The 12036-nt window shown below is 43.3% G+C and overlaps 1 protein-coding gene across 1 annotated transcript in view; it reads left to right on the top strand.

Annotated features, from left to right (window-relative positions):
* LOC108576133 (stAR-related lipid transfer protein 13) overlaps positions 1 to 12036 on the top strand; it is a 216027-nt gene that overhangs the window by 174669 nt on the left and 29322 nt on the right. The window contains 1 exon segment of the mRNA XM_017939065.1: positions 9119 to 9279. Coding sequence (XP_017794554.1) covers positions 9119 to 9279 — 161 coding nt within the window.

The raw sequence follows: 12036 nt of genomic DNA, 5'->3' as shown, positions 1-12036 counted from the left end.
CACTGCGGTGCGTTGCAGCGACCCAGATGCCAAAAGCGGGAGAGAAGGTATGGCGCGAGTTACTAAATAACAGGTTCTACCCTAACCGCAGACCAGCGAGCAGCCCTCTCCTGTTCGCGCGAGATGCCACGAACCGACACCGGTATTAATATTTATAAATGCCACCTCGGATGAGTCGAGAGTGTAATCGTTTCCGTGGTATTTCTGATCGGTGACGATCCTCGTTGCTCTTCTCTTTTTTTCTTCCTCATCTTCGATTAAAAAGGTGTGTGTATGTGTATGTGTGTGGTATTCCCGTACGTTGTTTCGATCGATACACGATTCGCCGTTGCTTCCTCCAGACATATCGGGTATCTTTGAATGTGAAGGTGTGTTCGTTGGTTTATCGAATTTTTGCACCTTCCCAGGTTCTCTTATCTGTTCGCTGCCCCTTTGAGATTCTCCCGGGTGCTTGCTTCTCTCTCTCTCTCTCAAGAGAGAGTAATCAGTATGTAAATAAATGGTCAGAGCAAGCCGCTACCGAGAAACACGTTAGCCACGCCGGACAAGAGACACGCGGTGTGTGCAGCGATGTCGCAACAACCCAGATGCCAAATGCAGAGGAAAGAATGGCGCAAGTTTCTAAATAAAAGGCTGGTACCCTTAACCGCAGGAATGTTTTGCACGGCTCTCGGTGAGATGCCGTGGTAAAAAGTTACGAAACTCGCGGACTATTTTTAGACGATCGGCAGAGAGCAAAGAGGCAGGCCAGAGGCGGCGCGGTTTCAGCAACGTTACGATTTCTGAAGCGGAGCCAGGAGGCCGGCAAGACGCGTCCGCCTTCGGCGCGATCGTTTATCTGTTCGTTTCTTATCGAAGAGAGTCTCTCTCTTGAAATATTCATTGCCGGAATATTTTACGCCCGCCACTTTCGATTTGATAAATACGTCCGGCGGAATTCAGAATGCGCGCGCGGCAATTAAGCGAGACGCCAATCCGTAAATTGATTTCCGTGGAAAAATCGGTTGGGTTACGGACGGTTTAGAGGACGATAAATAATAGGCTACGGTAGCTCGGGATCCTGCTAGTACGTCTGTTACATTCGACACGCGTGTTTCGATCTTCAGGACTAATATCTGTTCCGTTTATTAACGTTCGAGTTTATACGTTTCAGTGTAATAGAGGTTTTATTTAACGTCGAAGAAGAAACGGTTGCTTCTCCTTCGCTTCTTAGATGTGTTATTATGATACAAACGTAGATAAATCACATTAAAGACGATTAACGTTGAAATGAATTTACTGGACGTTGATTACAGATGAACGAGTAAAATTTCGACGCAAAGTGTATTGTTCATAATTCGAAATTTATTTGTAACAAAGTTATTTACCCAAAAAATCTAAAAAAAAAAAATCCGCAATAACGTAGAACTATTTTTACGAAAAAGTAGTCGAAAATGGAACCACCAAAACCCAAGTAAAAACGTCTAAATATCCCGAAACGAAAAACACACGACAGACCACTTTCACGATCACTTGTACAAATATACGTTACTCGAAAATTGAAGTAGCACATGGTCCTTGGAAAGTACATCTGAAGCTGGTAAGCACCCCCAGCGAACGCTAAAAACAAGCGCTCCGCTCGTAAATCAGCCACCAGGAGTAGAGTCCGCGTTACGGTTCAACCGGCGTACGGTTCTAAGGTTAACGACAGAGCGTGCAGCTACCGGGGTTCGCTGAAACATCAAACCGGAGGCGTCGAAACGGCTGGGGGACCGTTTTGCTCGGTGCAACTGATCGCGATATCCGCTCGAAACATGATAATTCCACGGAGAAGCGAATCTGCGGCTCGCCTGGAATCGGCAGACGAAACCGATCGACGATCTCCCTCTCTTTCATGGATCGTGTCGGTTGGCGGGGATCGCGTGAGAAAATCCGATCCACGCTTGCTCTGACGTAGAGCTCTCCACTCTTCGCCGCGTTCTCGTTGCACCGGTTCCAGCGTGCACGGCAAAACAAACGCGTTTCCAGGGGGAGAAGACTCGCGCGAGCGTTCCTACGGCCGCGTATTAGCGCACGTACAGACTGGACGATCGTAACTCAGGCCAGGCTCTCTCGCGATCGAACCGCACTATGAATAGTAGCTAATTGACCCAGTTGAACTCCAGTCGGCCGGCGCAAGCCACGATATAAATACGATACCGATACGAACAGAGCCGATATACAGAGGAGGTTCGATGGGTTTCAGACCAACGTCTCTATGTGCTTTCCGCTTTTTCGAGCGAAACGCCGGAGACCGGCGGGCGAGCTTGAAGAGCCGGAGGCTTGAAGGGTTCGGCCTGGCCGATCAACGGGGGAATCGTGCTCGGAAGTGGAATTAATACGGAATTTGAAGGACCTTTTTCTTCTGATATCAAGTGGGTGTATTTGTCAGTCTGGAGTTGAATGCTTTTAACGTGTAATTGGTGACTTTGCTGCGGAAAGCGGAGAGAATTTGTGAAAATTGAGTTTCAGGTATCGTTGAAAGTGAATGAAAATTCTGAATTGATTGCAGCAGAGAAAGAGGAAGGTTCGATAATTCAGTCGCGAGTTGATAGGATGCTGTACTTCCTTCTTCATAATTTTCAAAAAATTGTGAAGATGGTGCAAAATGAAAGTTACGTTTTCATGCATAAAATAATGGCGATTCTTACTCAATTTGGTGAAAAAATTCAACAGCTCCAAAATTAAAGAAAAAATTATATTACGTGTTCTAAGCAGAGTGCCAATTAGATAGTATTTTTCAACCCTGTCGTATTCGAGTCTTCATTGATAAGATCGAAACGCAGGCATGAATGAGAGTGGCCCTCGTGGGAATCGAGTTACGATACGGTAGATAAATGAGATCATGTTTGGACCAGTTTCGGTTTCAATGGAGTTTATAACATATGTGTAGTACAGTGTGTTTTGGATGTTTTATAACAGCAGCAGCAAAGTGATACTGCGAAAGGGTGGTTTGTGAAAGAATCAAGTTACGAGATTTCGGGTTTGGGAAATATGGGGGATTCTTCTCTTAGAGAAGAAGAGTTTCGATTTCACTCGTCTCTCTGTTTGATCACATGTTCGGTGCAATCTGCAGTGTGTCTTTTTTTCCTCTCCAACGTTTATTTCAACCTATATCGTTTCCACGTGTAATACGTGAAACGCGAAACTTTCATCGTAGAATTCCCTTTCCATACAGAAGGTTAAGCATACAGAAATAGAAAACAACTATTGCGTGTACAACAGACAGTTTTTATCGACCATGCTTCTATCTTTAGCTGTACTACTTTTTAACCTTCCTAGAGTCTGAAGTACTCCGCCATTATATTTAGCATAATCGTACGTGCTCTCGAATATATTTGCAAATTCTCAACTGTATCAAAGCGTGCACGAATCTGGAGCTTTTAGTCTTCAAAGCACGTTGTAACTTATTTCAAATTCCTTTTCAAACGTTCCACTGGAGATGGGACGAAAAAGTTGCACGAACCATTACTAAACAAAAAAAGATGCAACTCGTACCAATCAATTTTCCTATTCAAATAAGCACCTACTACGTGAAATAAATCCCAGAAAAATAATTAAGTAAGAATTCACAAAGAAATTCCATATTTATAGCAGGGAGAAAAATATAGTTTCTCGGCTGACGAAACTTCTTCTTAAAAGAAGTCGACCGCGGTGGATCCCGTGGATCTTTCCATAGATCACTTGGCATGTTGCGAACCGATAAATGGCTGGGTGGAAGGATCAAGAGATCACGAGATCTAAAGATCGAGGGACACGCACGGGCCTGACGGTATAGAGGCTGTACAGTTCTCGTGATAAATCCAACTCGAGTTACAGAAGATTTATATTGATCATCCCTGCGGTGCAATCTCGGTGACCCACTTTCATGGTCGCACGTGTGCACTAAAAGAGGATCGATAGTTAATTAAGTTACCATAGTTACCATCTTTCAATAGCGTCGATTTAGCGTGGCGATCGATGATTCACGGCGATACACGATCGACGTGAAAAATGTGCGTGGACAGCATTGACGTCATATTCGAGTTTATGGTCGGGTACCGTGCGTCGTTTCGTTGATTCCGGCTCGCGGGAGGATCGGTCTGCGGTGGGTCGCAATCGAATATACATATTCCCTCGACGAAATAGACACCGATGGATTTCTTCTCCTTTCAGAGAGAAGGTTTTTCGTGGTGGACGGCACGTAAAGTGTTTTTCAACGCGAAAAGAATCGGTATTGCACGGTGATCGATGCTCGTTTAAAGGGGTTACCACGAGAGAGAATGAAAAAAAGGTTTGATTGCGTAAAACGACGGGGGAGATCATCGGTGTCCTCTACCTCGTGGTATCGGCTTTCGAGGCACACGATACGTTTGTCACACCCGGCAAATCGCCGTTTAACATTCGTACACCTTTAATTCGACTCGCACGGTGCTCGGCAGAAGAAGAATTTTACGATGATGTTCGCGTTGATGTAAGCGTTATGTTCACTTGCATTCACGACTCGGTGAAATCAAACTCACGGTCGACGAGCATGCTCATTTCATTCTTAATGATCGCTGTTACGAAACGTTCTCTACGTTCCATTCGTAACGTGTACGATTCGCGCGTAATCTTGAAAAATTGCGGTTAATCCTTAAATATCGAGTAATATCATACGAAATAAAATTCCGTAGATGTTCAATTATCACGAACCATCTCTCCTGTCCGGATACAAATCTCAGATTTATCTCCGCGAACGTAAGAAATTTCGTTTAATTTACTCCCCGTTAGATCTCTTCGTTTTACCATAGGTGAACCAGAGGAACGTTGGTTCGCGTACGTTATCAGCCGGATCGTGGTTTAACAGTTTCTTTCTCACGGAGATTCCCGCGGATCGATTTGCGAAAGAGAGCGAGACGCGGCGGGGAGAGGCGGGTACACGTTTATTTAAACTGGCCGCGCGCGATTATCTGAAATTGTTAACTCCAATTATCCATGCCGCGCCGTTAATATTTATTGATTACGCTAATAACGGGCGGCGAGTGAGTGAAACCCAGTCCCCGCGAATGCTAATTGATACGTCAGGCGAGAGGCGGTGAGCGGCGGAGGTTTTTCCCCCCTTCCGCGGAACGCTCGGGCAATTAGTACATCCAGGAAGCGAGAGCGTAATCGGGCAATCGTTAACGTTAATCTATCGATCGTGTAGAGCCAGGAGAGTTATCGGGCAACGATTTCGTTATGATCACGGCGCCGTGATGCGCCTCGGTTATCCCGGTTTAATGGAAACTATCGGTGTGTCTGCGTTTGCGAGCGTAGAGACCGAACGTTGGGGAAAAAGTGGACACGTGAAACACGGATAATGAGCCGACGTGTTCATTAAATATAAACGTCGCGAAACTGCACGAGCCCAGATCTCCTTTTTTTCTCTCTCTCTCTCTCTCTCTCTTTCTCTCGAGTGTGTCTGTGTGTGTAAAAGAGAGAGACCCCATGGTCGGGATCGTTGTAAATCGCCGACCGGCAGCTCGATTGATTTATTCATTAGAAAGTGCCTGCTGAAAGTTTTTTCTTCCCTTGGGTGTTGACCATTTTTAACGACCATAACGATCCACGATGATTGCTTGTTTTTTTCGCTTTTTCCTTTTTTTCTAGAAATTTTCAGTGCCAATTTTCGAGCTTCGTGGGTGATTTATTAGGTGTGATAACAAGTAATTTATTGTTTTTGTTCTTTTTGTTAGGGCGAAGCTTGTGGGTTCGTTGAGATCGTAAGCTGATTGATTTTAACTTGAAGAATCAATTGTAGTAACGATGATGACAAATCGATAAGGAATATCAATAGGGAAAAATGTGGATCAATATGTTCTTTTCTTAGTAAGAACGTCGTGTCGCGTGATGTACGCAAATATTGGTTTAAACGTGTCAAACGATGTCGATCTTGACGATAGCGAACGATCAGGTGGCTCTGAAAGATGTGGTAACAAAAATTTGCAAAATTCACCGAGCTGATATTTTCAAAAATAAATATGTTCAATTTGATAATATAATAAAAGAGTGAATTATTCGTTGGCACACCTGGTACGTAGAATTTGAAGAATTATACAAGCATTTAAAATTTCTGCTAAATTAATTATTTATCAGCGGGAAAAGTAAAGTGTTCGACGATATCTTCTATCGGTACACGAATACGTTGGCCTGTTTGCGAGAGGGTGGTCCAACTCTTGAATCATTTATCACAGAGAAAGTGGATACCGATCTCAGGGAAGGGTTTTCATATTAATGAGTTCATCGAAAGTGGTCTCAGGGCGTATGTAAATTCATTTACGTCACGTGGCGTAGTTTAATTTCCTGATTATCGCGGGAACTTGCATCACGAAAGGGAATCGCCTCTATATCCGTTACTATTAGCGGCGTGAGACTTTTCTAGAGAAAGTACCGTTAACCCGGTACGACGTCATAATTCGAATAAAATCTAGCGACTAATGTAACGGTGGCGAAACGAGATACCGTGCTGACTCTATTCAATTTCATATAACCAAGTTAGTTGCTTTTCGATAATCATCTTTCGCTTAATTACCCTGGATCCAGGTGTTCGTTTAAATAACCAACGTGTATCCTGCGGAATCTTTTCTTCGCCTTACGCGTTAATTACCACGAATTAACAGTACAATTCGTAGTAATTTCTTCCAACACCTTCGTTCTATGTAACACCGTCGGTGTGTGTGTGTGTACAAAAGGAAGGTAATTAAACGTTTAGAAAGTAAAAGAATGGAAAAGAGGAAAGTATCGAGTATTTGAAAAATACAAACGGTGTGTGTGCGAACCATGGAGAAAAAAGTTTCACGGGATTTCTCCTTGTGATTTCTCAAAATTTCTCGTTCGATAATTTATCAAGAAAGATACCGAATCTGACACACCGTTCATTTTTCATATTTCTCGGAATACTTCACGCGGCGTTTCCAGACAGAAGCAACAAATTCATTTAAGACTCTCTACCTGAGCCAGGCCATTCTTCATCCCGCATGAAATTTCATAGTTACACACCGCGCATTCTTTCCAATATCCTATCGACGATTTCGTAACTTCGTCTTTTTCTTGAACGAAAAAGAAACACTTCACCTTCGTCGAAACTTGGCGATACTCCGATGAAGCGGAGAAAAACCGCAGGCGAAAGACAGAAAGAAGAGCAAAGAGATAAAAATGGACACTTCGCAATCGGAGGAACGTTCTGTGCGGACGTTAATGGATCGTCCCGATCGATCCGTGGTTCCGAGCTGAGATCATAGATCTGAGATCTGGTTCAGAAGATCTGGGTCGACGTTGCGCAAGCCGCGATGGAGGCCATCCGAAGTTTCAACGCGGCATCCGCGACCACGTATTCCAGCAGTGCTCACGACGGGAACAAAAGGGGACAAAGACGGATGGCCAGAGCGAAATCGGCGAAGAATAATGTCACCTGTGCCACCAACGAGGCTGCACGAAATTTCGGGTGAAAGCCGATAAGGGATAAAATAACGGAACACGGGCGAAACGTATCGACGTTTCGCGAAGCCGACTTCGAGGAGAAAAAGTCGTACAAAAGTCCCCTTTGTGTCGCTTTTTTCTCTCTCCCGTTTCTCCCGACCTGAGATTCTTCACGGCGATTCTCCACCTTATGGCTAACCATACATCTTGCATTTCTTCGAATTCTTACCTACGTCAGAACCCACAATTGTCTCGTTTACGCGCTGCCATAACAGTTTGATAGATATTCTCGGAATAACCACGAACTCGCGTCCGCTGATAGCAATCGTGTGCTCCATTTTCATCGGAACCTGATTTTTTTCATTTTAAAGGAACGTTTTCTTGAATATTTCTCGGAGAATCAAGGTGAAAAGAAATTTTCGAAGACATTTCGAGCTAATTAGAATATTTTCCAGACAAGTCTAGCTGCATCAGAAATAAATTCTAAGAACTAACTAACGAACTAACTCATAATCTTTAAAACGCTCTTCAGTAGAATCGTAGACTTTTTCTTGGAAGTCACTGAAAACTTTATGCAAATGAATCGACTACAATTTGATCATTTCAATTCTGAACGTTTAAAGACGCAAGCAGTACGGTGGATTTGTATTTCTCTCGCGCAACGTAGTCGATATGAGAAAAATATGGAAAAACTAAAACAGATACTTTTGCCAGTTATTCCCGCCCCCCTGAAAATCTCAACAAACGAACGCAATCTACTTTGCAGCAAAAAGCGTCTCGAAGCAGCAAGAAGCAGACTCGTCGATCGATACAATCGCATCATTAGGAGCAAATTACGTGTCTAAACGCAGTCGAAACTTCGACAGGCGTGCCCCTCTGAAATGATTTACGCCTTGATCGTTAATCAAATAATTGGGAGAGTGGTATCGTGATCGTGTCGCAGAGTAGAGCAATAGGATGGTCGATTTTCAAACGTGCAAATGCACATCGGAGTCGAACAAACGAAGATCTTGAATGGGCCTGGTCGGTGTCCACTTAGCCCGCGGGGCATTAATCTCCTCGTAAACTCGATGGGGCCCATAAAATGCTGGCCGCGGCCATTGTCGAGAGGGCCTGCTATTGCTGCTTCTCTATTTTTCCGAACGCGGTAGCGCTCGTTTAAATTCAATTAGAAACGGAGAACGATCGGAACGCACGCGTGGTTTTAATTGATTTTACTAGCCATTATTTCAATTAGACTGACATCTACGCTGGAAAGGGCGGTACAGGTTTATCGGTAGAGGTATGCAGACGAAGCGTGTTGCTTCTTGATAAATAGTCACAATGATGTAGTCTCTTACTGGAGGATTCGAGGAGCGTTTAACCTTTCAACAATGTCACGAAAATTGCAAAATGTTCGTTATTTAATTCCTGTTTCATCGTTACTCGAATGTGCACATTTTCAATTTTTGCGCAAATATCGAGACGACTGTGACTAAAACAGAAGAAGATAATCAAAATTTATTGCATAATGAAAATCTAAATCTCGAGTAAAATCTGACGTCTGCGAGAAAATTTGTCTTCAGGAGTAAAGATAGTTAAAAGGAGAACACTTAATTAATATGAAAGAGTTTGTTTCGTGTCGCTGTGTTAAGCGTCGGTTAACCAGAGACTTCAACGCCTGTTTTCTGTTTCCTTCCAGATTATCAGTTCCCAATAGATGTTTCTGGCGTAGCGAAGGACCATCCCTTCCTCGAGGCTGATTCCCTGCAGAGTCTGTTTCGGCGATTGCACGCCCTTAACCGGTGCGCTAACATGAAGATCGATACGCATCACACGCACAGCACTAGCCACAGCAAAAGCGTAAGTAGTCACCAGAAACATTCAAAACTCGCGATATTTCCTCCAACCCTTTGACTGTGAAAAAACAGTCATTCACCATTCTACAAAACGATTTCTCTCTATAAAACCGTTAATAAAAAAAGAACACTCACTCAAAGGTAAAATAGAATAAATAAACCGCAAAAATACAATTTTTGCCACTAACAAAAATATCGAAAGGAAAGTTACGATATCCTTCTCGAAGTAAAAAAAAAAAAAAACATGAGGAATAATTTCGGAATTTTCTTCTCCAAACGAAACGTCGTATTCCGTCTTACTTCTCAACGTTCCTTTCGCGTTACATTTATCTCACCGTGTCGTCTTTGGAGGGGAACTCGTTGCTCGTTTTTAAACATGCAGAGACCCCTTTTGAAGCTCTACCCGGCTGGCAGATCCGAAGAGGAGAGGATCTCGAAAAGGCGGAAATACCAGTCTAGATCAGGAATATCAGGACGGCAGAGTCTCGGGGTGCGCCGCGACAAGGGTTCTTCTACCTAAATGCTTCTTAGAATCCCACGGTTTTCAGCCACGGCCCTTTCAAGGATCACGTTCCTCCTTGAACTTCCGCGGTCTGTCGAGATTATCTGTTTGAACGCGGTCTCGTTCCTGAAATTTTCGGAAAGTCGCTTTGTCGCCCGGCTTCCGAAAGGATTCGTCATCCTTGCCCCCTCCCTACACCTCACCCCCGTGGTAATCTCTTGATTTTTCGAGAGCCGCAAGAATGTCAAATATTTGACGTTGATCTAAGACCCTCTGCGGCGAAATTCGTCCGGCAAAAACTCACCTCTCCACCTTCGAATTAACCGTTTTTACCCGGCCGGAAAAGGAACAGGTTGGCCAAGTTTTTTTTTTGCAGGCAATGGCACAATTTAAACCAATCGTCTAATTTTCTACTTGAAAATTCTGCCTCGAACGTGTACCATTATCGACAAGTAGACCTTCAATTTTTTTTACATGTCCATTGTACCGAGATTTCTCTCAGCTATCCGACACTTCACGGTGTATCTTTTCTTGTTCTATCTCGTAGATATACATACGATCTTAGGCAACACTCATGGAGAAACGGCAAGTGTAAAATTTATTCCTCGAACACGGTTGAAAGTTTTATAAATTTTTCCAGTAAAAGTAACAGGAAAAAAGTCGTAGTATACGCTGATCAAATTCAAAGCTCTCTCTTTGCGCTCGGAGGTTCCTGTAAAAATTCACATTTTCTAATTACCGAATTTTACTTTCTCGAGTGTTAATTGAAGAGCCGACCAAGTGATCAAAAATTTCTTCGTAAATCTGCAAGGTTGAGCAGGTACGAGCATCGACTAATTCCGTCTTCGACATATTTTCCATTCGAGTAAAATAAATTGCAGCGTCGACGGGACGGCGTTTCGTCATTCCATCGTCTGTGTTCCACCAAACGGCGACGGCTCCGCGCGTACGCCTCGTTATCTCGAATCTCTTTCTCCGACGGCTAATTGCAGGCTCGAGCCTATCGGAATTCAACGAGTTATGACACGTTTCCAGCGTGTATGGTCATTGTTATGCGGGGCCCTCGACTGTCTTGCGCTATTCTTACGATTTGCTTGAGGACGAACGTACGAATGGAATACAAACTAACGAGCGTCACGTGACCGGGATAAGACCGGAGTTAATTACCGTGGAAAGTGTTGCCAGCCATGGTGGAACGTCTTCTTCGTGGCATGTTGTAAGAAAATGGCGTTGAAGTTCACCTTCTCCGATTATTTCACGAGGAAGAACGAGAAAGATCGCTGCTCCTGATCCTGTGGTCTTCGATTCAATTTGCATTTCGCATAATTTGGTCATTAGAGGAACTTGTTTTTCGATTAGCGAGTTTTCGAGGTAATTGATGGAAGAACGATAGGGATTTTTTAGAGAGAGGACAAATGTGAACGAGGTTAGTCCAATTTGTTACTCGATTCGTTTCGAATTTCGTATATTTGGCTCGTTATAGAAGGTTGCTCTTTAATTAGACATTTCTGGAGAATACGTATTTGATGGGAAAAGGGCAATTATGATTTTAGATATACGAATGGTTTATAAAGAGAATGTTTGTTACTCGATTCTGTATAATTGGCTCATTATAGAATGTCGTTTTTCGATCAGAGATTTTTAGTGATACTTTGGTACGCATTTCGTAGAAAAAGCACAATTACTTCGTTGGTAACTCCTTTTAGTTACTCGATTCGTTTTGCATTCTTTACAATTCGGTCATTTCTCAGTTGAAATTTTTTAAAGATAATTGATCTAAGAACGATACATATTTCACGAAGAAAGGAAACATAAAAGAATTACCAACAAAGCGAACGAAATAATTCCACCGTCCAACAATGACATTTAAAGAGAAGATTCCGCGCGATTGATAGGGCGGTGAAGAAAAGAAGAAAATGTTCAACCCATATTCAACCGTTTACTCGGCTAGCCAAGGGCAACTAAAAATATCCAAGCTATTCCTCGATTTTCCAACCGTCTATAAAGTTCTCTCACGAGTGTGTAAAAACAAGTGTCTCTCATCTGCCTGGAATATTTAAACAATTTACACTCGTCGGCGGAGTAGGTTCAACAATCATTCCCTCGATCACACACGGTGGTTTATTCCTTCGCAAGCGAAAACCGCATCTGGCTACCAAGAGCCTCGCCGTCGTCGTCGGGTTCGATAAAATAATTCCATTTACCGTCTCGCAATTACCCCAAATCGAGCGTGTTCATAAACTTTCATAAAAAGCAGTC

Source organism: Habropoda laboriosa, unplaced genomic scaffold (assembly GCF_001263275.1).
Source record: "Habropoda laboriosa isolate 0110345459 unplaced genomic scaffold, ASM126327v1 scaffold333, whole genome shotgun sequence".
NCBI lineage: Eukaryota > Metazoa > Arthropoda > Insecta > Hymenoptera > Apidae > Habropoda > Habropoda laboriosa.
This window is presented reverse-complemented; position numbering and strand designations above follow the sequence as displayed.